The sequence below is a fragment of the Geotrypetes seraphini genome, chromosome 11 (genome assembly GCF_902459505.1).
Source record: "Geotrypetes seraphini chromosome 11, aGeoSer1.1, whole genome shotgun sequence".
Lineage (NCBI taxonomy): Eukaryota > Metazoa > Chordata > Amphibia > Gymnophiona > Dermophiidae > Geotrypetes > Geotrypetes seraphini.
The window spans coordinates 15,539,970-15,565,097 of NC_047094.1; the positions used below are offsets into that span (position 1 = coordinate 15,539,970).

Sequence of the window (25,128 nt, forward strand, 5' to 3'; positions counted from 1 at the left end):
TTCTTCAAAATCCCGCTATAAAAAGGTTGGCTAAAGACGGAGCGCACGTAGCCCCCATCGCTGTTCCAGATAACTGCTGGTAAAATATCCCTTGAAAAATAAAGTAATTCTTCTTCTTTTTTTTTTTTTTTATATAAATCTACTGATTTTCAAACTTTGACAGTGCAATACAATTAATTGAACATAAACATAAACACTACATAAAATGCACTATTAAAAACACAATTAATACATCAAATAATCATTTTCTCCCCCCTCCTCCCAATTATTAATACAAGAAGAAGTACTATGTTATTACAATATTATAATTCATTTTTCTTATTATTATTATAAAGTAATTCTTCTTAAGAGAGACAGATAATAATTTTATTTAAAAATCTGTAGGTGTTTGATGGGGGCACATCCAGTGGTCCAAACATTCTTTCAAAATAGCCAAAGCCAAGTCCTGCGGGATGTTCGTGTCCAGTGACTGTACATCTAATGTCACTAGTATCCGTGTTACCAGTGGGATGATATTGAGACAGTAAGCGCAAAAAAATGGGTGGTATCTTGGACAAAAGACTTTATTAATGGCACAAGTGGTTTCAAAAAGATATCAACATATTGATTAACTTTTTCTAACAAGGAGCCACATGACGATACTACTGGGCGTCCAGGTGGAGAGACAAGACTTTTATGGATCTTCGGTAGGATTTAGAAAAAATGAATATTTGGATGTTGTGGACATAAAAACTGGAGTTCATAGAAGTCATAGAACAGGGGTAGGGAACTCCGGTCCTCGAGAGCCGTATTCCAGTCGGGTTTTCAGGATTTCCCCAACGAATATGCATTGAAAGCAGTGCATGCAAATAGATGTTCATGCATATTCATTGGGGAAATCCTGAAAACCCGACTGGAATACGGTTCTCGAGGACCAGAGTTCCCTACCCCTGTCATAGAAGTTTCCTGGGTAAACTCCTGGGAAACACTGAGGTCTTTTCTCCATACTAATTTGAAAACCTGCTATGACGAAACCGCTGGGGTTTGGGTTTATTATATGAATATCTGTTGGTGGCTATATTACAATTTTTTTGGATATTCTGCTTCTATATATTTATTTTTGTCATATAGAAACATTGTAACATGATGGCAGATAAAAGCCAAATGGCCCATCCAGTCTGCCCATCCGCAGCAACCATTATCTCTTTCTCTCTCCGAGAGATCCCACGTGCCTATCCCAGGCCCTTTTGAATTCAGACACAGTCTCTGTCTCCACCACCTCTTCCGGGAGGCTGTTCCACGCATCTACCACCCTTTCTGTAAAAATGTATTTCCTTCGATTACTCCGGAGCCTATCACCTCTTAACTTTCCCAGTTAGCTGGTGTTCCCCCAGGACAGGTTTTAGAACCACTATTCTGGAGTTTGGCAGTAGATTGGAGTCTGTCTGATAAAGCAGGGCCAGTGGAACATAGTAAACCAGTTAGGCAGAAGGGTGGTAATGTTTGAGGGTGTCATGCTTAAATCTGGCTTTCCACGGTGCCAGACTTGTACTTCACTGCTGCACCTCCTGCCCGTCCAATAGGCCTGAGATGGGGGGAGGGGAAGGTGGCAGAGGGTCCAGGGTGGGTGAAGGTGGTGGTGGGTCTGGGGCCTGTGACACTGGGTATATAGCTGCAGTGGGACATTAGCTCCCTAACTCTGCCTCTACAACAAAGGGAAAAATATAAGATTTGGGCATTGAAAGAATAGTGGAGAGAAATAGTTGATGGGCGGCAAATCTGGGAACATGTTAAGGAAAGAGTTTGGATGCTTCAGTTCTTTACTGCTTTCTATGTTTCCGCTTGGTTACAGGCGATGTGTTCAACACGTGATCTTCTTAATTATATGGAAATGGATATCTTGTCCTTATAAAAGGTAAAATTCTGTTTTATTTTGTTGACTTATTGTAGTGCAGTTACCAAACTATGTATAAAATACTAGTTTTTAAGTCTGTTACATTACAGGTGCTAGAATAGATGTGTCTGTCTGTCTTTCTTTCTGTCTCTCTCTCTCTCCTTGGCCGCTGTCTGTGTCTTTCTGTTTTTCTGTCTCTTTCTCTCTCTCTCGTTGGCTGCTGTCTGTCTTTCTGTCTCTCTCTCTCCTTGGACGCTGTCTGTCTGTTTTTCTGTCCCTTTTTTTCTCTCTCTCCTTAGCCGCTGTCTGTGTATCTTTCTGTCTCTTTCTCTCTCTCTCTCTCCTTGGCCACTGTCTGTCTGTTTTTCTGTCTCTCTCTCTCTCCTTGGCCGATGTCTGTGTATCTTTCTCTCTTTCTCTCTCCTTGGCCGCTGTCTGTCTGTCTGTCTGTCTTTCTGTCTCTTTTTCTCTCTCTCTCTCTCCTTGGCCGCTGTCTGTCTTTCTGTCTCTTTCCCTCCCTCCCGTTCCCCGCTTGTGCCCGGTCTCCTTCCTTTAGCTGACCCCCCTCCCCACCCCCCTCTCTGCAGCAGCGCTACCAGCCTCCAGCGCTATGGCAGCAAATAAACAAATCCTCATCTTCGACCCGCCCAACGAACTCAAATTCAGAGGTAATTCATGCTCTCTGCCACCGGGTGGGCAGAGAGCATGGATCCTGCGAGCTGCAACGGTGCTGTGACCCAGAGGGGAGAATGGAGGCAGAGGAGAAGGCCGTGCGACCAGGGAGCGGCAGTGGTTGTGGCCTTCCCTCCCCTAGCCCCGTAGCTCGGTTGCTGCCGCCTCCTTCTCTCCCTGATGTCAGCGCCGATCGTGCGCACGCGCCAAACCCTATAACATTCTGCCGGCCACGGAGTTACAGATCACGCAGGTAGGAGTGCGCATGCGCGCATAGGGTTTTATTATTAGTGATACATGCACAGATAAAGTCCACTTCTAATTCCATTATGTTATGTTATGTTAATGTTTTTATTCCACCTTTACATTAGAAATGGCATCAAAACAGAGTACATTTGGGAAGAAACCACACAGGTTAAAAAATCAGAAAAGTCTCCAATAAAGACAAATGTTACTGTCTGCTTCTATGAGGATCAAACTACAAACCCAAATGGGGATAACTTTCAGACCAACCACTTGAGGTTAAAGGCTGCAGGTACTTTTTACCAGTGGGCTTTGCCTGGAGTTTGAAAGGGAAAGTATATGTGGATTTTGCATGGCGTTTGAAAGAGAAAATATATGTGGATTTTGCATGGCGTTTGAAAGAGAAAGTGTATGTGGGGTTTGCATGGCGTTTGAAAGAGAAAGTGTATGTGGGGTTTGCATGGAGTTTGAAAGAGAAAGTGTACTTGGATTTTGCATGGCGTTTGAAAGAGAAAGTGTGCTTGGACTTTGCATGGCGTTTGAAAAAGAAAATGTATGTGGATTTTGCATGGCGTTTGAAAGAGAAAGTGTATGTGGGGTTTGCATGGAGTTTGAAAGAGAAAGTGTGCTTGGACTTTGCATGGCGTTTGAAAGAGAAAGTATGTGGATTTTGCATGGCGTTTGAAAGAGAAAGTGTATGTGGATTTTGCATGGCGTTTGAAAGAGAAAGTGTATGTGGATTTTGCATGGTGTTTGAAAGAGAAAGTGTATGTGGGGTTTGCATGGCGTTTGAAAGAGAAAATGTGCTTGGACTTTGCATGGCGTTTGAAAGAGAAAGTGTATGTGGATTTTGCATGGCGTTTGAAAGAGAAAGTATGTGGATTTTGCATGGCGTTTGAAAGAGAAAGTGTATGTGGATTTTGCATGGCGTTTGAAAGAGAAAGTGTATGTGGATTTTGCATGGCGTTTGAAAGAGAAAGTGTATGTGGATTTTGCATGGTGTTTGAAAGAGAAAATGTATGTGGATTTTGCATGGTGTTTGAAAGAGAAAGTGTATGTGGGGTTTGCATGGAGTTTGAAAGAGAAAGTGTGCTTGGACTTTGCATGGCGTTTGAAAGAGAAAATGTATGTGGATTTTGCATGGCGTTTGAAAGAGAAAGTATGTGGACTTTGCATGGCGTTTGAAAGAGAAAATGTATGTGGATTTTGCATGGCGTTTGAAAGAGAAAGTGTGCTTGGACTTTGCATGGCGTTTGAAAGAGAAAATGTATGTGGACTTTGCATGGCGTTTGAAAGAGAAAATGTATGTGGATTTTGCATGGCGTTTGAAAGAGAAAGTATGTGGACTTTGCATGGCGTTTGAAAGAGAAAGTGTATGTGGGGTTTGCATGGCGTTTGAAAGAGAAAGTGTATGTGGGGTTTGCATGGAGTTTGAAAGAGAAAGTGTGCTTGGATTTTGCATGGCGTTTGAAAGAGAAAGTGTGCTTGGACTTTGCATGGCGTTTGAAAAAGAAAATGTATGTGGATTTTGCATGGCGTTTGAAAGAGAAAGTGTATGTGGGGTTTGCATGGAGTTTGAAAGAGAAAGTGTGCTTGGACTTTGCATGGCGTTTGAAAGAGAAAGTATGTGGATTTTGCATGGCGTTTGAAAGAGAAAGTGTATGTGGATTTTGCATGGCGTTTGAAAGAGAAAGTGTATGTGGATTTTGCATGGTGTTTGAAAGAGAAAGTGTATGTGGGGTTTGCATGGCGTTTGAAAGAGAAAATGTGCTTGGACTTTGCATGGCGTTTGAAAGAGAAAGTGTATGTGGATTTTGCATGGCGTTTGAAAGAGAAAGTATGTGGATTTTGCATGGCGTTTGAAAGAGAAAGTGTATGTGGATTTTGCATGGCGTTTGAAAGAGAAAGTGTATGTGGATTTTGCATGGCGTTTGAAAGAGAAAGTGTATGTGGATTTTGCATGGTGTTTGAAAGAGAAAATGTATGTGGATTTTGCATGGCGTTTGAAAGAGAAAGTGTATGTGGGGTTTGCATGGAGTTTGAAAGAGAAAGTGTGCTTGGACTTTGCATGGCGTTTGAAAGAGAAAATGTATGTGGATTTTGCATGGCGTTTGAAAGAGAAAGTATGTGGACTTTGCATGGCGTTTGAAAGAGAAAATGTATGTGGATTTTGCATGGCGTTTGAAAGAGAAAGTGTGCTTGGACTTTGCATGGCGTTTGAAAGAGAAAATGTATGTGGACTTTGCATGGCGTTTGAAAGAGAAAATGTATGTGGATTTTGCATGGCGTTTGAAAGAGAAAGTATGTGGACTTTGCATGGCGTTTGAAAGAGAAAATGTATGTGGATTTTGCATGGCGTTTGAAAGAGAAAGTGTATGTGGGGTTTGCATGGCGTTTGAAAGAGAAAATGTATGTGGATTTTGCATGGCGTTTGAAAGAGAAAATGTATGTGGATTTTGCATGGCGTTTGAAAGAGAAAGTGTATGTGGGGTTTGCATGGCGTTTGAAAGAGAAAGTGTGCTTGGACTTTGCATGGCGTTTGAAAGAGAAAGTGTATGTGGATTTTGCATGGCGTTTGAAAGAGAAAGTGTATGTGGATTTTGCATGGCGTTTGAAAGAGAAAGTGTATGTGGATTTTGCATGGTGTTTGAAAGAGAAAATGTATGTGGATTTTGCATGGCGTTTGAAAGAGAAAGTGTATGTGGGGTTTGCATGGAGTTTGAAAGAGAAAGTGTGCTTGGACTTTGCATGGCGTTTGAAAGAGAAAGTGTATGTGGATTTTGCATGGTGTTTGAAAGAGAAAGTGTATGTGGATTTTGCATGGCGTTTGAAAGAGAAAGTATGTGGACTTTGCATGGCGTTTGAAAGAGAAAATGTATGTGGTTTTGCATGGCGTTTGAAAGAGAAAGTGTATGTGGGGTTTGCATGGAGTTTGAAAGAGAAAATGTATGTGGACTTTGCATGGCGTTTGAAAGAGAAAATGTATGTGGATTTTGCATGGCGTTTGAAAGAGAAAGTATGTGGACTTTGCATGGCGTTTGAAAGAGAAAATGTATGTGGATTTTGCATGGCGTTTGAAAGAGAAAGTGTGCTTGGACTTTGCATGGCGTTTGAAAGAGAAAATGTATGTGGATTTTGCATGGCGTTTGAAAGAGAAAGTATGTGGACTTTGCATGGCGTTTGAAAGAGAAAATGTATGTGGACTTTGCATGGCGTTTGAAAGAGAAAATGTATGTGGATTTTGCATGGCGTTTGAAAGAGAAAGTATGTGGACTTTGCATGGCGTTTGAAAGAGAAAATGTATGTGGATTTTGCATGGCGTTTGAAAGAGAAAGTGTATGTGGGGTTTGCATGGAGTTTGAAAGAGAAAATGTATGTGGATTTTGCATGGCGTTTGAAAGAGAAAATGTATGTGGATTTTGCATGGCGTTTGAAAGAGAAAGTGTATGTGGGGTTTGCATGGCGTTTGAAAGAGAAAGTGTGCTTGGACTTTGCATGGCGTTTGAAAGAGAAAATGTATGTGGATTTTGCATGGCGTTTGAAAGAGAAAGTATGTGGACTTTGCATGGCGTTTGAAAGAGAAAATGTATGTGGATTTTGCATGGCGTTTGAAAGAGAAAGTGTGCTTGGACTTTGCATGTCGTTTGAAAGAGAAAGTGTATGTGGGGTTTGCATGGCGTTTGAAAGAGAAAATGTGCTTGGACTTTGCATGGCGTTTGAAAGAGAAAGTGTATGTGGATTTTGCATGGCGTTTGAAAGAGAAAATGTATGTGGACTTTGCATGGTGTTTGAAAGAGAAAATGTATGTGGATTTTGCATGGCGTTTGAAAGAGAAAGTATGTGGACTTTGCATGGCGTTTGAAAGAGAAAATGTATGTGGATTTTGCATGGCGTTTGAAAGAGAAAATGTATGTGGATTTTGCATGGCGTTTGAAAGAGAAAGTGTATGTGGGGTTTGCATGGCGTTTGAAAGAGAAAGTGTGCTTGGACTTTGCATGGCGTTTGAAAGAGAAAGTGTATGTGGATTTTGCATGGCGTTTGAAAGAGAAAGTGTATGTGGATTTTGCATGGTGTTTGAAAGAGAAAATGTATGTGGATTTTGCATGGTGTTTGAAAGAGAAAGTGTGCTTGGACTTTGCATGGCGTTTGAAAGAGAAAGTGTATGTGGATTTTGCATGGCGTTTGAAAGAGAAAGTGTATGTGGGGTTTGCATGGAGTTTGAAAGAGAAAGTGTGCTTGGATTTTGCATGGCGTTTGAAAGAGAAAGTGTATGTGGATTTTGCATGGTGTTTGAAAGAGAAAGTGTATGTGGATTTTGCATGGCGTTTGAAAGAGAAAGTATGTGGACTTTGCATGGCGTTTGAAAGAGAAAATGTATGTGGATTTTGCATGGCGTTTGAAAGAGAAAGTGTATGTGGGGTTTGCATGGAGTTTGAAAGAGAAAGTGTGCTTGGACTTTGCATGGCGTTTGAAAGAGAAAATGTATGTGGATTTTGCATGGCGTTTGAAAGAGAAAGTATGTGGACTTTGCATGGCGTTTGAAAGAGAAAATGTATGTGGACTTTGCATGGCGTTTGAAAGAGAAAATGTATGTGGATTTTGCATGGCGTTTGAAAGAGAAAGTGTGCTTGGACTTTGCATGGCGTTTGAAAGAGAAAATGTATGTGGATTTTGCATGGCGTTTGAAAGAGAAAGTATGTGGACTTTGCATGGCGTTTGAAAGAGAAAATGTATGTGGATTTTGCATGGCGTTTGAAAGAGAAAGTGTGCTTGGACTTTGCATGTCGTTTGAAAGAGAAAATGTATGTGGATTTTGCATGGCGTTTGAAAGAGAAAGTGTGCTTGGACTTTGCCTGGAGTTTGAAAGTAAAGGCATAAGTGACTCTCCCTTTAAACTTATCATGAAGTCAAAGTACCTGGAGACTTTTGCAGGATATCAAGGCTGCAAGGCCTCACTATTTTCCTACCACTGCTTTGCTGGTTTTCTGTTGACTAATTTTATATTGTGGGAGTTAATATGATAGTGAAGCGATACCACCAACCTGCCAGTTGGGGCTAAAGAAAGTTGTAAGCCAAGACAGACATCTCCTCTATATATCTAGGCATAGCTGTTTCTTGGTAAGAGTTTTTCTGCAATGTTGCGAGTTCTTTTTTTAATAGATCAAACAGATGGTGTACTGGACTTTAGATAATAAGGAAAACACAGACTTCCTCGTGGATAAGCTGTATACTATGAAGGCATGCCTTGCTGAAATGATGTTCTCAATTTGGCTGCTTCTATTTGCACAGCTCATTACAGGATTTCTTTATAGAGTGTTTATTCTTTATCTTAAAACAGCTAAAAAGTCCGATAGAATGTGGACCCGCAAGAAATAAGCAAAAGGAGAAAGCAGTGGGAACGGACAATAAGCAATCCACCAGAGCCAGCAGGAAAAAAGCAGTGATGTTTATTTCAGTCTAAGATGCAATATAATGAAGACCCGACACAGTACTGTGTTTCGGCGAAATAATTTGCCTGCTTCAGGGGTCATTGAGTGAGAAGCTTCGTTGAAGAAGACATCACATCTATGGAAAACATCAATCCAAAATGAACCAGAAAGCAGTCATAAGGAGTCAGTTTTGTATACGAACATAGGGAACACTGTTTTCTGGTTCATTTTGGATTGATATTTTCCATAGATGTGATGTCTTCTTCAACGAAGCTTCCCACTCAGTGACCCCTGCCGCAGGCAAATTATTTTGCCGAAACACAGTACTGTGTCGGGTCATCGTTATATTGCATCTTAGACTGAAATAAACATCACTGCTTTTATCCTGCTGGCTCTGGTGGATCGCTTATTGTCCGTTCCCACTGCTTTCTCCTTTTCCTTTATTTTATATATACTTGCAAGTATATTACTATTATGCTCAATGGAATCCTCTTCTCCCACACTTGAATCTATCCTCTTCTCTTTTTTCTCTGCCCCTTTACTCTTCTTTCTCCTCTTTACATCCTCTCACTCTCTACCCCCGCCTTTTCCATCTGCTCTTTCTCTTCCACCAGTTGTCACTATGTCATCCTTTACTCCCCTCCATTTATCAACATTTTCTGTGATCTCAATCTGATGGAGACTGAAGACTCACCCCCTCTTATACTAAAACATGCTAGCCGATTTAGCGCGCCTTAGTAAAAGGAACCCTCAGTCTTGTTTGTAGCACCACTAGGCAGGGAATTTGGGGCAGTGGGTATTTTCAGCCTCTCAGGGCCTCGACAGGCTGCAGACAGAGGCAAGAATATTGTTTAAGTTTGGTTGCATATGCTACAAGACATTGTATGGTCTGGTCCTGACTTACATCATCGATCACTTTAAGTTCATCGACAGAATGCGTTTTGCATGAAGTTTCAGATTATTTGAATTTCCATCAATAAAAGGGCTGCTGATGCAAAAGATTCTTTAATCAAATTTTGGCTTATCAGGTGGCTTTATGGGCTAGGAATTTTGGCACTTTGATTCTAGGATCTGATTCTTACATAATTTTAAGGAAATCGTTAAAAACTTATCTATTCGAAAAATGTTTTACATTAAATTAGTGTCTTAGAACTGTAAACCGCACAGAACAGCAAGGAAGCTGCGGTATACAAACAATTTGTTATGTTATATTAAGGGGAAGCATTCCTCTTCAGCTGCTGGGGCCTGAGGAGCCCTGCGAGCCCACCTTCTCCAGCTCCTCTTCCCTGGTAGAGCCTGGGAAACCCCACCAGCCCCATCACTCCAGATCCTTTTCACTGGTAGAGCCTGGGAAACCCCACCAACCCCATCACTCCAGATCCTTTTCATTGGTAGAGCCTGGGAAACCCCACCAGCCCCATCAAATCCTTTTCACTGGTAGAGCCTGGGAAACCCCACCAGCCCCAACACTCCAGATCCTTTTCACTGGTAGAGCCTGGGAAACCCCATTAGCCCCATCACTCCAGATCCTTTTCACTGGTAGAGCCTGGGAAACCCCACCAGCCCCAACACTCCAGATCCTTTTCATTGGTAGAGCCTGGGAAACCCCACCAGCCCCATCACTCCAAATCCTTTTCACTGGTAGAGCCTGGGAAACCCCACCAGCCCTATCACTCCAGATCCTTTTCACTGGTAGAGCCTGGGAAACCTCACCAGCCCCATCACTCCAGATCCTTTTCACTGGTAGAGCCTGGGAAACCCCATCAGCCCCATCACTCCAGATCCTTTTCACTGGTAGAGCCTGGGAAACCCCACCAGCCCTATCACTCCAGATCCTTTTCACTGGTAGAGCCTGGGAAACCCCACCAGCCCCATCACTCCAGATCCTTTTCACTGGTAGAGCCTGGGAAACCCCATCAGCCCCATCACTCCAGATCCTTTTCACTGGTAGAGCCTGGGAAACCCCACCAGCCCCATCACTCCAGATCCTTTTCATTGGTAGAGCCTGGGAAACCCTACCAGCCCCATCACTCCAGATCCTTTTCACTGGTAGAGCCTGGGAAACCCCATCAGCCCTATCACTCCAGATCCTTTTCACTGGAAGAGCCTGGGAAACCCCACCAGCCCCGTCACTCCAGATCCTTTTCATTGGTAGAGCCTGGGAAACCCCACCAGCACCATAACTCCAAATCCTTTTCACTGGTAGAGCCTGGGAAACCCCACCAGCCCCATCACTCCAGATCCTTTTCACTGGTAGAGCCTGGGAAACCCCACCAGCCCCATCACTCCAGATTCTTTTCATTGGTAGAGCCTGGGAAACCCCACCAGCCCCATCACTCCAGATCCTTTTCATTGGTAGAGTCTGGGAAACCCCACCAGCCACATCACTCCAAATCCTTTTCACTGGTAGAGCCTGGAAAAACCCCACCAGCCCCATCACTCCAAATCCTTTTCACTGGTAGAGCCTGGGAAGCTCCACCAGCCCCATCACTCCAGATCCTTTTCACTGGTAGAGCCTGGGAAACCCCACCAACCCCATCATTCCAGATCCTTTTCATTGGTAGAGCCTGGGAAACCCCACCAGTCCCATCAAATCCTTTTCACTGGTAGAGCCTGGGAAACCCCACCAGCCCCATCACTCCAGATCCTTTTCACTGGTAGAGCCTGGGAAACCCCACCAGCCCCATCACTCCAGATCCTTTTCACTGGTAGAGCCTGGGAAACCCCACCAGCCCCATCATTCCAGATTCTTTTCATTGGTAGAGCCTGTGAAACCCCACCAGCCCCATCACTCCAAATCCTTTTCACTGGTAGAGCCTGGGAATCCCCACCAGTCCCATCACTCCAGATCCTTTTCACTGGTAGAGCCTGGGAAACCCCACCAGCCCCATCACTCCAGATCCTTTTCACTGGTAGAGCCTGGGAAACCCCACCAGCCCCATCACTCCAGATTCTTTTCATTGGTAGAGCCTGGGAAACCCCACCAGCCCCATCACTCCAAATCCTTTTCACTGGTAGAGCCTGGGAAACCCCACCAGTCCCATCACTCCAGATCCTTTTCACTGGTAGAGCCTGGGAAACCCCACCAGCCCCATCACTCCAAATCCTTTTCACTGGTAGAGCCTGGGAAACCCCACCAGTCCCATCACTCCAGATCCTTTTCACTGGTAGAGCCTGGGAAACCCCACCAGCCCCATCACTCCAGATCCTTTTCATTGGTAGAGCCTGGGAAACCCCACCAGCCCCATCACTCCAGATCCTTTTCACTGGTAGAGCCTGGGAAACCCCACCAGCCCCGTCACTCCAGATCCTTTTCACCGGTAGAGCCTGGGAAACCCCACCAGCCTGGAGAACCCCACTGCTCCATCTTCTCTTCCTTCTATTCACTGTTGGAGCCAGGGAAACCTGCTAATCATTCTGTTCCTATTCCCAGCTACTTCAGTCTGTCCTTTTGTCTGTCTGTGTTTTTAATCACACAGGAAAGCTGCACATATAATTCTTCACATGTACAGCTGCAAAATTACAGGAAGAGACACATAATGAAGTGGAAAGAGGCTTGGTAGTCACTCCCAGTCTTCTAATGCCAGTTTTCAGGATATCTCAAATGAATATGCATATTTGGAGTTTTACTACTCTCATTGAATGCAAATCTCTCTCATTAGGAATATTCTTGAAACCTACCCGTTGGTAGCCTTCAAGGCGAGAAGACCATTTATGGAGTGTTCCTATAGAACTTAATTGCCAATAAGAACATCTAAAATGTATTTAGATGTTTTAATTTTTTTTTTGGCAGCAAACTGTTTCATTCAGCTGAGGCCATTGCACTGTCTGAGCTAAATCCACTGCTTGACACGTCGTCTCTGCCTCACTTTTCCACCATTGTGTCGGCACACGTTGTACCTGGGATTACAAAGGCGTCTGAAGATCTTTTGAAAGCACTAAAGGAGTACGAAAAGCACCTACAAGAAACTGGTAGGTGACCAGTTTTAAGAGTTCAACACTCAAGTAGTTTTTTTTTCTGAGGCTTGCTATCAGAACCTACTTTGGAGGACAAAGTGAAAGTCCTTTAGAAAATCCATGCACAGTTCAATAAATACCAGAGAGTGTGATTAGAGAGGTCTATTAATATTGAATAAAATGAAAGAATTATTACACTTGCTTAATTGTTATAAGTAATCTTGTGTAATCCTATTTAGGAGGGTGTAAATATAGCATACTTAGAATGGTTAACTGTGATTGATGTAAACATAATATACATATATGATAATGTAATAATGCAAATGTAACCAGGGTACCCGAGCCAAGCAGCAAGAAGATCGACAGCAATCACAGTGGAATCCATCCGAATCTGTATTGTAAAATCCATTACAATGTCTTTGTAAACAGCTCTGAATTGACTCCCCAGTCATAGAAGCTACCAATAAAGCAGCTAAGACATTTACTAACTCTCCTTCCTGGGAAATTATATCGCTACGAAGTATCTAAAAGCCTAGAAAATGGATGTCCAAATCGGCTTGCTGAACAATGAACCTTTAGTTAAAAAATGTACGAGAGTGGTTTGAAAAGTTTGGTAAAAAACCAAAAAAAAAAGTTAAACAAATATATATATTTTTTTAATTTGGCAAAACCTAAATAAATAGTGCTTACTCCAAAGATAGAGAAAGAGTTTTTAATTTCGGGTCTACACTTTGAACACACTAGATCAGCGGTCTTCATTCATTTTTAAGCTGGGACTACTTTGGATTAAAATAAGCTGAAGGAGGACCAGCAAATATCTTCCCAGTGTGTGCCAGTGACGTTCATCCCTACCCGCCCACCTTCAAACTTCACGGGGGTTATCCTCAAGGTTGTTGTAAACATTTCCAAATTTCCAAATACTTTTTTTTTTTTCTTCGTCTATTGAGAAATACCTTGTCCTTCAAGCATGAGCAGCAGAAAAAGCCAGAAAGACAATAGAGACCATCCCAAAGGATTCTGGGGGCTGCCATTAGCCCCCCCCCCCCCCCAGGCCTTGCATTGAAAAACACTGCATGAGATGGTGAATAGACAAAGCTCACTAGAATGAGATTCTGTCTTCAGTGGATCTCTGAGGACGTCATATCTCACTTTTCCTTTACAAATATGTCTCACGCTGCTATTGCTTTGTGCAGGAAGCTTGCCTAGGACTTGGGAATCTGTGGAGGAGCCTCTGGAGGTGCTTCAGGTTCCTTTTTTCTACAGCTGGCAGATTGTGAATCACCTGCAAAATGTGAAGAATTCCATTGAACTGAGGAAAGTCTTTCAGCAGGTGAGTGCCAGGGCTGCTCTTTGGGTTGTGGAGTCTGTGCAGCCACACAGATTGCCATACAAATTGGGCCCATGTCCTTCCACATCCTGTATTCAGGGGGAAAGAGATAGGGTTACCAGATGTCCAGGAAAACCTGGACCTGTCCCCTTTGGAGAGGACTGTCCGGGTGCCCGGAGGGATTTCCAAAACCCGGCAGTTTGTCCGGGTTTTGGAAGGCCCCAAGCTCGGGTCCATGTCTGCATGTCCTCTGCGCACACGCGGATGTCGACACGATGATGCCACACACATCCGCGCACGTGTGTGATGTCATTGAGTCGACATCCACACATGCGCAGAAGACATCCAGGCACAGCCCCAAGCTCGGGGAAAGAGATGGGAAGTTTGTGTGGGGGCGGGGCTGAGAGCAGAGTGGGGCGGGGCTGAGGTTAGAACGGGGCGGGGCCAGGTGTCCTCTTTTTTTAAAGAGGAAGAGAGGGAGCTGGAAGAATAATAATGCAGTGTAGAGGGTGGGAGAACAGATGCAGGGGGGGAAGAGAGAAAAAGCGATGAGCTGGAACTGCTGAAGAGCTAGCAACAATTTATTCTTGCACATGGCATGGACTAACCAAAAGTCAGCTTTGATGAACATCTACAAACCCAGCATCCATTTACCTATCAATTTGTTGATCAGTTAGCATAAGTGGACAGGTAGAAGGCATTCTATAACGGGACGTCACCACTTAGATATCAAAATAACAATAAAACAGGAAGTAAGCCTGTTCGATAAGGACATGCACGCACATCAAGGGCCAGATTCAGGACATAGCGTTCAAAATTTGCAACGGAAAAAATCAGGGCGTCAACGCTATTCTGTAAAGGATGATCCAGGCTGAATGCCCTTTTACAGACCAGCGCATAGTGCCGATTTTCACACCCAAGCTGGGGCACGAGGACTTACGCCTGCTGAAAAGCCAGATATAAATCCTTGTGTGCAAGTTGGGTATACGTGCCCAGTATTCTATAACACTGCGCCAAAATTTTTGGAGCACCCCTGGCCCACCCATGCCCCCTTTTGGGTTACCTATTAACGGGACTTAGGAGCCCATTGTTAAAGACCAGGGGTAGGCAATTACGGTCCTCGAGAGCCACAGGCAGGTTAGGTTTGCAGGATATATTCCACAATGAATATGTTATGAGATGGATTTGCATGCACTGCCTCCTTGAGATGCAAATCTATCTCATGCATATTTAATGTGGACCTGCCTGTGGCTCTCAAGGACCGGAATTCCCTACCCCTGCTATAGAACAATACACAAGAAGATGCATGCATAGCTAATAATTGACTGTTAGCGTCCTAGGTCTCGTTAACCAATGAAGTTGCACATGCATCTCGGGATAACATCCAAATATGGGTAACTTCTGTAGAATCCATGGGTAAGGATCCTTATAGAATACTAGTATAACCCATCATTGCACCTAAATCGAAGCGTGAACATCTGTGAAAGGGCTCTGGCTTGCTAAATGTTAGCCCCTAGACTTGACTCTTACTTGCGCAACTTACAGTGTTCCATTCTCCCCCATGTGAACCCCCCTAATACGCATTATGCAAGTTGAGTACATAAATTTAGAATAGTGTTTGGGCGCAATGTTACCATTTATACACATAAGCGTACATTTACCCGCACCTATGACATGCTTCTACACATTTACGCGTGCAATCGACGCATAGATTTAAGCGACCTGCTATGGAATGAGGGGACAAAGCAGTCTGTTAGATTATTAAAGACTTTTTAACATGAAGATTAAAATATTCATCCTATATTGAGTCTCGAAGATCATGACTTAACCCCTCCTTCTCCAGCTCAATTTTCTTTCTGTAGCATTATAATCCGAACCGTCTCCCTAGCTTTCCATGTTGATAAAAGGGTACAACAGAAAGTTTGTGCTTTGCAGGTTCAACCGATCTTCGTGAACATTACCACCTGCCTGGATCAGAGTCTGATCACTTATAATGCTTTCAAGGTGAGTTTGTGAAGACTTTTAATAGCACTTAACATGTCACAGAAAGTGGAGGTAGAGAATGACACGGTGACAAAATTCATCACCGTCCCCGTCCCCGCGGATAACCGCGGGAAATAAACCCATGTCATTTTCTAGTGTCTATTTCATCCTCTGTCCTTCTACACCAGCATTATTCAAAGCAAAGCTTGCGGGTCAGTGGTTGTGGCCATTCATACTCTGATTCTTCTGGGAGCCAAAGATAATGAAGCCATTGAGACATCACTGATGTGATTGGCTCTTAGGCACTGGTGGAATGAGGCATTATGACATCACAATATCTGCTCTGGATACCAGAGACTGTCATTCTTCAGTGTCTATTTCAATCTCAATCCTTCTACACCAGCATTCTTCAAAGCAAAGCTTGTGGGTCAGTGGTTGTGGCCATTCATACTCTGATTCTTCCCTCTTTCCTTAAAGAATGACATGAAGATGGTTTCCCGCGGTTATCCATGGGGACGGGAACGGTGATGAATTTTGTCACCGTGTCATTCTCTAAGTGGAGGTGGATATATAATTTACACGTGGAACAACCAGTTTCAGAACTGCATAATGAATGAACACAATCGGATGCTTGGTGTACCACAAATTACAATTTTGTTACGTCAGCATCCTCGGGCATTTATGTCATCTGTAAGACTGATGCTGGTTTTCTTATTTTTTCACCTGAAGATTTTTTTTATGATGATTATTATTCAGGAGTTAAACAAAACTAGCCACAACCTGGATGTTCCACAGCAACGCATCCTTCAGTCCTATCTGCTCTCTGCACATCATGGAGGGGCAGACCTCCAACCACAAGAACAGTCTAAGTTGAATGTTATCAATCTAAAGCTTGCTAATCTCACTACAAAGTTTAGGTAAATATCTACTGGGGCTCTCTCTCTCTCTCTCTCTCCCTTTTTCTCAGTCTGTAGAATAACAGAAATCAAATTTATGTGTTTACAATTGCTTGAAAACATTTCATAAGAATTTCAAATGTCCATCTCTATTATTACCTGATCCCAGAATCTACTCATGCCCTTAAACTGATCTAAGATGTACATAAAGGTAACCCTATGCCCCTTGATGTGTTTTTATTCAATCTTATTTCCCTCTAAAAAATTTTGGGGACCCTTTTACTAAGCGGAAGTATGCACAATGTTTACCGCCTCGTAAAATCTGTGGCCTCAGGGTGCGCCCAGGCTCCATGAGCTAATTTCGGGTTTTGTGCATGCCAAACATGTACTAAAAATTTTTTTTAGTGCTGGGGGCATGTTTGGGGGCAGAGAGTAGGCATGCCCTGCACTGATTGATTGATCCAATTGGCGTGCGTTGACTGATTAGAATAGGAATCCTTACCGCTGTGCAAAATAGGTAAGAGCTAACATAAGAACATAAGAAAATAAGCAGTGCCTCCGCCGGGTCAGACCATAGGTCCATCCTGCCCGGCAGTCCGCTCCCGCAGCGGCCCAAACAGGTCACGACCTGTCTGAATCACCAGAAGGGGCTCCCTTGCCACCTTGGTTTCTCATTGAAGTCCTATCTTCCCATCGTAGTCCTAACCCTCCGGTCTTGCACATGCACGACCTGTTGGGTTTCTATACTTATTACCTGGTTAGCTTTCTATACTTGTGTTACATCCCAGCACCTCTCTCAGTATCCCACGATCCCTTTATCCCTCAGGAATCCGTCCAATCCCTGTTTGAATCCCTGTACCGTACTCTGCCTGATCACTTCCTCCGGTAGCACATTCCAAGTGGCCACGACCCTTTGGGTGAAAAAAAACTTCCTTGCATTTGTTTTGAACCTATCTCCCTTCAGTTTCTCCGAATGCCCCCTCGAACCTGTTGTCCCCTTCAGTCTGAAGAATCTGTCCCTATCCACCCTCTCTATGCCCCTCATGATCTTGAAGGTCTCTATCATATCTCCCCTGAGCCTCCTTTTTTCCAGAGAGAAGAGCCCCAGCCTATCCAACCTCTCGGCGTATGGGCAGTGTTCCAGCCCTTTTACCAGTTTCGTTGCTCTCCTTTGGACTCTCTCAAGTACCGCCATGTCCTTCTTGAGGTGTGGCGATCAATACTGAACGCAGTATTCCAGATGTGGACGCACCATCGCTCGATACAATGGCATGATGACTTCCCGCGTCCTGGTTGTTATGCCCCTCTTTATGATGCCCAGCATCCTGTTGGCTTTTTTCGAGGCTGCTGCGCACTGTGCAGATGGCTTCAGTGATGCATCCACCAGCACACCCAAGTCTCTCTCAAGTCTGCTGTCTCCCAACAATGCCCCCCCCCAATTTGTAGTTGAACAACGGGTTCTTTTTCCCTATATGCATGACCTTGCATTTTTCCATGTTAAAGCGCATTTGCCATTTGTTTGCCCAGTCTTCCAGCTTGTCCAGGTTCCTTTGCAGGTCCTCACACTCCTCCCTGGACCTAACTCTACCGCACAGTTTGGTATCGTCTGCAAATTTTATAACCTCGCACTTTGCCTCCTTTTCCAGGTCATTGATAAATATGTTGAAGAGTAACGGCCCCAGCACCGATCCCTGTGGCACACCGCTCGTGACTCCCCGCCAGTCAGAATATTGGCCCTTCACTCCGACCCTCTGCAGTCTACCCGACAACCAGTGCTTGATCCATCTGTGCACATCCCCTCCCACCCCGTGGTTCCACAGCTTCCTAAGCAGCCTTTCATGTGGCACCTTGTCGAAAGCCTTTTGAAAATCGAGGTAAATGATGTCTATGGGTTCCCCATTGTCCACCCGACTGCTTATTCCCTCAAAGAAGTACAGAAGGTTCGTTAGGCACGACCTTCCCTTACAGAATCCGTGCTGGCTTGTTCTCAGTAGGCCATTCCTCTCGATGTGCTCGCAAATGCCGTCCTTGATCATTTCAAAATTCAATTCATAATTTCAAAATTAGCACACAGCCATTAACAGAGAAAAAAAAAAAACCCAAAACAAATTGCGACCATTTTAGAGCCATGCTAAAAAGTGGTCTCAGTGTATGGGAAACCCAAACGTTAAACATATCACAGCCCACTTTTTGGGCGGTTTTGTAAAAAGGCCTCTTTGCGATTTGTAATCATGCTTTTTCTTTTGAAGTAGGAAATGAAAAATTCTCCAAGTTGATTGGTAGAGGAATGAAGAGCTGGGTGCAGCGTGAAATGTCTTTGTGCAGCTAGTAATTTAGTCTGTCTCAAGAGGGGTCATTCCAAATCTATTCATGTATTTTGCAAAATATAACGTAATTAGAAAAGGTACAGAGAAGGGCAACGAAAATGATAAAAGGAATGGGATGACTTCCCCATGAGGAAAGGCTAACGCAGCTAGTCTTCAGCGTGGAGAAGAGACAGCTCAGGGGTGATATGATATAGGTCTATAAAATAATGAGTGGAGTGGAAAGGGTAGATGTGAATCGCTTGTTTACTCTTTCCAAAAATACTAGGACTAGGGGGCATGTGATGAAGCTACTAAGTAGTAGATTTAAAACAAACTGGAGAAATATTTCTTCATACAATGTGCAATTAAACTTTGGAATTCATTGCCAGAGAATGTGGTGAAATAAGTTAGCTTAGCGGGGTTTTAAAAAAAAGTTTGGATAATTTCCTAAAAGAGAAGTCCATATGCCATTATTGAGATGGCTTGGGGAAATCCATTGTTTTACTACTTGGGATCTAGCTAGGTTCTTGAGACGTGGGTTGGCCACTGTTGGAAATAGGATTCTGGGCTTGATGGACCTTCGGGCTGTTCTAGTATGGCAACTCTTATGTTCTTATGTGAACCAAGTAAAGGACAATCAAGCCATTGTGACATCACTGATGAGTTTGGCTCTTAGACATTGGTTGAATGAGGCATTATGACATCACAATTTCAGCTCTGGAATGTTGCTACTATTTGAGTTTCTGCCAGATACTTGGGACCTGAGTTGGCCACTCTTGAAAACAGGATACTGGGCTTGATGGACCTTTGGCCTTTCCCAGTATAGCAATTCTTATGTTCTTATGTAACTTAGGCATCCACAGTTGTGTTCTGGATATATAGAAACATAGAACACGATGGCGGCCCAACAAGTCTGCCCAATCAGGATCCCTTCCTCCCTCGAGAAACTATCTTCTGTTATACCTTTGTAGTGACCCCATCTGCCTGTCCCATCGTCCCTTGAAGTCTAGCGTGCTACTGGCCTCGACCACCTGACGTGGAAGACCATTCCATCTATCGATCATCCTCTCGGTGAAGAAGTATTTCCTGGTGTCCCCATGAAAACTTTCTCCCCTAAGTTTTAGCGGATGTCCTCTGCACAATTGATTAGAGCACTAGCATATATGCATGTTATTTCAGAAACTTCTATGTAATATATAACTGCCAGTTATCAGAATGCAAATTTGATTGGATTGCGAAGACCTGCAACATGACATAAACACTCTCGAGAAATGGGCCACGACATGGCAAATGAGGTTTAAAGTGGATATGTGTAAGGTGATGCATGTTGGTAACAAAAATCTTATACATGAATACAGGATGTCCAGTGCAGTACTCGGAGAAACCCCCCCAGGAAAGAGACTTGGGAGTATTAGTTGACAAGTCAATGAAGCCGTCCACGCAATGCATGGCGGCAGCGAAAAGGGTGAACAGAATGCTAGAAATGATTAAGAAGGGAATCACGAACAGATCGGAGAAGGTTATCATGCCGCTGTACCGGGCCAAGGTATGTCCCCACCTGGAATACTGCATCCAGCACTGGTCGCCGTACATGAAGAAGGACACAGTACTACTCGAAAGGGTCCAGAGAAGAGCGACTAAAATGGTTAAGGGGCTGGGGGAGTTGCCATACAGTGAGATATTAGAGAAACTGGGCCTCTTCTCCCTTGAAAAGAGGAGACTGAGAGGGGACATGATTGAAACGTTCAAGATACTGAAGGGAATAGACTTAGTAGATAAGGACAGGTTGTTCACCCTCTCCAAGATAGGGAGAATGAGAGGGCACTCTCTAAAGTTAAAAGGGGATAGATTCCGTACAAATGTAAGGAAGTTCTTCTTCACCCAGAGAGTGGTGGAAAACTGGAACGCTCTTCCGGAGGCTGTTATAGGGGAAAACACCCTCCAGGGACTCAAGACAAAGTTAGACAAGTTCCTGCTGAACCAGAACGTACGCAGGTAAGGCTAGACTCTGGTCTTTGACCTAAGGGTCGCCGCGGGAGTGGACTGCTGGGCACGATGGACCACTGGTCTGAACCAGCAGCGACAATTCTTATGTTCTTATGTATCCTTCTTCATAAGTGCTCAGAAAAAAGTGTCCAAGAGACCAGACTTTGGGCTCTAGCCCCAGCTGTGAGCTTTTCTTCCTTTTTCAAGCATAGCCCTTGTTTAGAAAACTTCAAATGGCAAACATGCATGAGTAAATAGGAGATTTCTGAAACTGATGTTTTATGTATGTATGCAATATACTAGTGGCAAAGCCACTTTGGTCCTGCCCCACCCACACACACACACTTTGGGTTCAGGCTTACCCCAATATTGCAGCTTTGTCTGCTTCTATGGCTGGTGGGGCTCCCAAAACCCCACCAGAGGAAGAGGTTCATTAGAGGCAGCCTAGCAGTCAATATCACACCCCCCCCTACCCCTGGTAAATGCTTGGCTTTCACAAATGCAGGAAAACTGATCATGCACAGAGAAAGGCTGGTGTGGCAGTGGGCCGCCACCGCCTCGCCCCCTGTGCCTGCCCCATTTTCACGGTTCATAGACAACCCCGCGAAAGACAAAGGCACGCGCCGACAACTGAGCGCAAGATGGAGGCGCGCGCTGAAGAAAATTACAGTTTTTAGGGGCTCCGACGGGGGATTTTGTTGGGGAGCCCCCCTAGTTTTCTTAATAGAGATCGTGCCGGCATTGTGGGGGTTTGGGGGGTTGTAACCCTCCACATTTTACTGTAAACTTAACTTTTTCTCTAAAAACAGGGAAAAAGTAAAGTTTTCAGTAAAATGTGGGGGGTTACAACCCCCCAAACCCCCCCACAATGCCCCCACAACGCGGTGCATTCTCTATTAAGTAAAGTGGGGGGGTTCCCCCCCACACACCACCCCCGTCGGAGCCGTAAAACCAGTAATTTTCTGCGGCGCACACCTCCGCGCTACGCTCAATTGTCTGCGTGCGCCTTTGTCCCGGCGCGCTTTTGACCTGACACCCATTTTCACACCCGGGTGAAAACTGAACATCTGCTGGAGGATGGGGTGGCAGTGGCCTGTGGAAAGTGTTTCTGAGTGCCAGGATGCTGCTGGAGGGCCTCCTTCACTGGTAGAGCTTGGGGATCCCCACCAACTTAGTGGGGGTTGCCACTGGGCAGTGCACAGAGAGCAAAGCAGGGGTACAGTTTTGTGCCTACCATCCACCTTGGGGTCTGCCCCCCCCCCCCCCAACCCCAAAGTCAATGGTCTGGCTACAGAACTGCAAGATCAACAAATAAATGTCACCATTTACAAATGGATATGTCTGTAAGATTGCAACCCGAATAGCTTTACCCAGGCATTAGTTTTATCTATTTTAGACTATTGTAACATCATCTATTTAGGAGCACTCCAAAAAATTCTAAGGAAATTAAGGATAATTCAGCATTCAGCTGTTCAATTGATTTTTGGGTTAAAAAAGAACGACCATATTTTTGTTTAATTCCGAGACCAGGACCCTTAATGCCCCTTCTTCAATTCTCCTCCTTTCCCCTAATGAACTACCTCTCCCCCCGTCTCCCTCCTCCTCCCCCTACTCTCTCTTTGCTGTTCACAACTCTATGATCAACTTGGTATGTAACCACTTGTAACTCTGTTTAACTAATGTGAACCGCCTAGAACTCTTCTGGGTATGGCGGTATACAAAAATAAAGTTATTATTATTATTATTATTCATTGGCTACCTTTGGAGGCAAGAGCATTATTCAAATTTTCCTGTATCTGCTTTAAGCGTGGAGATGATGCGGTATACAAACCTAAGGATTAGATTAGATTAGATTAAGCTGATATTGAGATTGTCTCCAGTTTATCTTTTTCCTCATTTGGTGTTGCATAGGCCATCAAGAGAAACTAGAAACTTCTACTTATTTGCCTATCCAAAAATGAATGGGTGTAAATATAAGACCTTGTTAGATAGGACCCTGACATTTCAAGCTGGTAGGCAACAATCTTGGTTAGGTAAATGTATTCAGCAAGCTATGTTATCGGAAATTAATTAAGAGCACTTTGTTCGATAAGTTAATTACTTAATGGGAGTTTTATTATTGAAATTCTATTTTACAAATATTTGTATTTTTTACTGATTGTCCAGCTCTTTTTAGTGTAAACCGCCTAGAACTTTTGGTTATGGCGGTATAAAAGAATAAAGTTATTATTATTATATGTATCTTTTATTCCTGTTAAATATTTACTCCTCCCCTGATTTTCAAACCACATGTTTTACTTAGCAGCTTTTCTTTGGGTCTGGTTGCCAGGCTGCAAAATATTTTGTTTGCTTTTATTTTCAGAAACAACGTGCTAGATTCTACCAAAAATTTCTCCATAATGCTGACAGACGAAGAAAGCGTGAAAGGTCTGCCCGAGCTCACTCGAAGTCTTCTTGTTACCAATGCAGTGACTGAAACCAACCAAAGGTGGTTGAGTATTTAAGCTTGTGACCCTGAGCCTATGGTTTGTATGGTGTAAGGTGATATAAGGGGAGAGCCACATAGTCTGGTCTCCGCAGTGGATTCAGAGACTTCAAGCCACTGAATTTTGTCACCGAAGGGAGAGAGAAAGTTCAGTTCCTTAAGTTGGAATGACCACAATGCTGAAGTCTTCAGCAGAGGCGCGGGGTCTGGTTAGAAGAAAGCTCTACTCCTGAGCTTCGGGGCACATTGGAAGGGACATCGCCTCTATGACACCCTAGGAAAATTGACAAGTTTGTATCAGAACCAATCATGACGCTATTATCATGGGGAATGAACCTCAAAACAATAAATTATGTTCAAATTCCGCTAACATTTAGGGCTCCTTTTAAGAAGCCGCGTTGGCGGTTTAACGCGCGTAATAGCGTGTGCTAAACTGCCAGCCGCGCTAGACGCTAACGCCAGCTAACGTCAGCGCCAGCTAAAAAGCTGCGTGTGCTAAAACCGCTAACGCGGCTTCGTAAAAGGAGCCCTATTAGCGGAATTTGAACATAATTTATTGTTTGAGGTTCATTCCCCATGATAATAGCGTCATGATTGGTTTTGATACAAACTTGTCTCGGTTGGTGGATGTTCACTGTTTGAAGCTGAGCAAGTTGATTTCCGCTAATTTTTGATTTTTACCCAAGGAGAATTGACAAAAAAATGAATTTTCGGTACACCGTTAAAAGCGCGGCGGACAAAGCCATGCCAACAAACATGCACCCCCCCACACCCCCTCTAATGTGAGCGCCAAGACTTCTAACTGTAGTGGGGGGGTCCACCCCATACACCCCCTTAGAACGTAAAAGATAAGTCTTTAAAAAGGGTGAACTGGCGACACACTTATGTCCAGCGTGTTGTTGTTGGTGCGGGTTTGTCTGCCGTGCTTTTGATGCGTCACCGAATTTTCAGACATTCCAACTTAAATATGAAAGGGTTATAATTAGAGAATGACAAGGGGACCATTTACTGCAGTAAACCGTGGGTCACCGCAGTAAATCTGCAGTAATGGGGGCATTTGCACTGGTTTACTGCAGGAATGGAGACAAGACCTTTCACCGCCCCGTGGAAGCGGTGAAAAGTCTTGCTCCTGTGGTAATAAAAAAATTGCGCCTATTTTACATTCAGGAGCCAGCCATGCTATGATGAAGACAGAAGGAACCCAAAACCAAAGCCTGAGACCAATGCGATTTGAAGAATAAAATTACTAGACACCAAAAGGTAGAAAAAAATTAATTTATTTTATATTTTGTGAATAGAATATTTCAGATTTGAAATATGTATCCTGCTAGAGCTGGTATTAGACATAACTTGGAACCGCAAAGCCCAGGTTGTGCTTCTTTAGCTTCCAGCTGGCTTAGGGCTCTCTCTCTGACCAGGGGGGAAGTTGCCCTAGTTGCACTCCCCTAACATTATTCTTGCCATGTGCGACTAAAGTATTCTGTTAGCTTGATTTTTCTATGTAGCATTCTGTAGTAATTTGGTTTGTTCAGTTTTCACAATAGTGGAGGGGATATTTGTGAAAGGGAGGGGAGACAGGGGTTTTGTTGTTCCTTGCTCTGTATCATTTGTGTTTATAAAATGACAATTGTATAGAATAGTGTCTTTTTATACCTTTAATAAAATAAGTTCAGTATAAAATCATAACTATTTGAGGCTTGTGCGGATGGGATCGGACAGTTTGCAGGACGGGAACGGGGACTGAGCTCGTGGGGACAGGGTGGGAACGGTGATCAATTTTTTTCCCCCGTGTCATTCTCTAGTTTTAATCTCTTGTGAATCCACAGCATGAGAAGAAGTCCTCCTGTTCATTTTACCCATCTTTTTTCTCTCTCTTTCTGTACCAGTGAACTACTTCAGATCTTAATAGAAGTAGCAAAACTAGACATTTTTGAAACCCAGTGCCAGTTGTATGAACTGAAACTCTGTCAC

General features: G+C 43.8%; 1 protein-coding gene across 1 annotated transcript in view; it reads left to right on the plus strand.

The window, feature by feature from the left end:
- Window positions 1–452: 452 nt before the first annotated feature.
- Window positions 453–25,128, plus strand: part of LOC117369376 (probable cytosolic oligopeptidase A) — a 69,576-nt gene continuing 44,900 nt past the window's right edge. Inside the window, exons 1-7 of the mRNA XM_033963859.1 lie at window positions 453–523; window positions 1,832–1,894; window positions 12,011–12,189; window positions 13,368–13,504; window positions 15,437–15,505; window positions 16,241–16,401; window positions 23,035–23,160. Coding sequence (XP_033819750.1) covers window positions 453–523; window positions 1,832–1,894; window positions 12,011–12,189; window positions 13,368–13,504; window positions 15,437–15,505; window positions 16,241–16,401; window positions 23,035–23,160 — 806 coding nt within the window. The remainder of the gene's footprint in view (window positions 524–1,831; window positions 1,895–12,010; window positions 12,190–13,367; window positions 13,505–15,436; window positions 15,506–16,240; window positions 16,402–23,034; window positions 23,161–25,128) is intronic.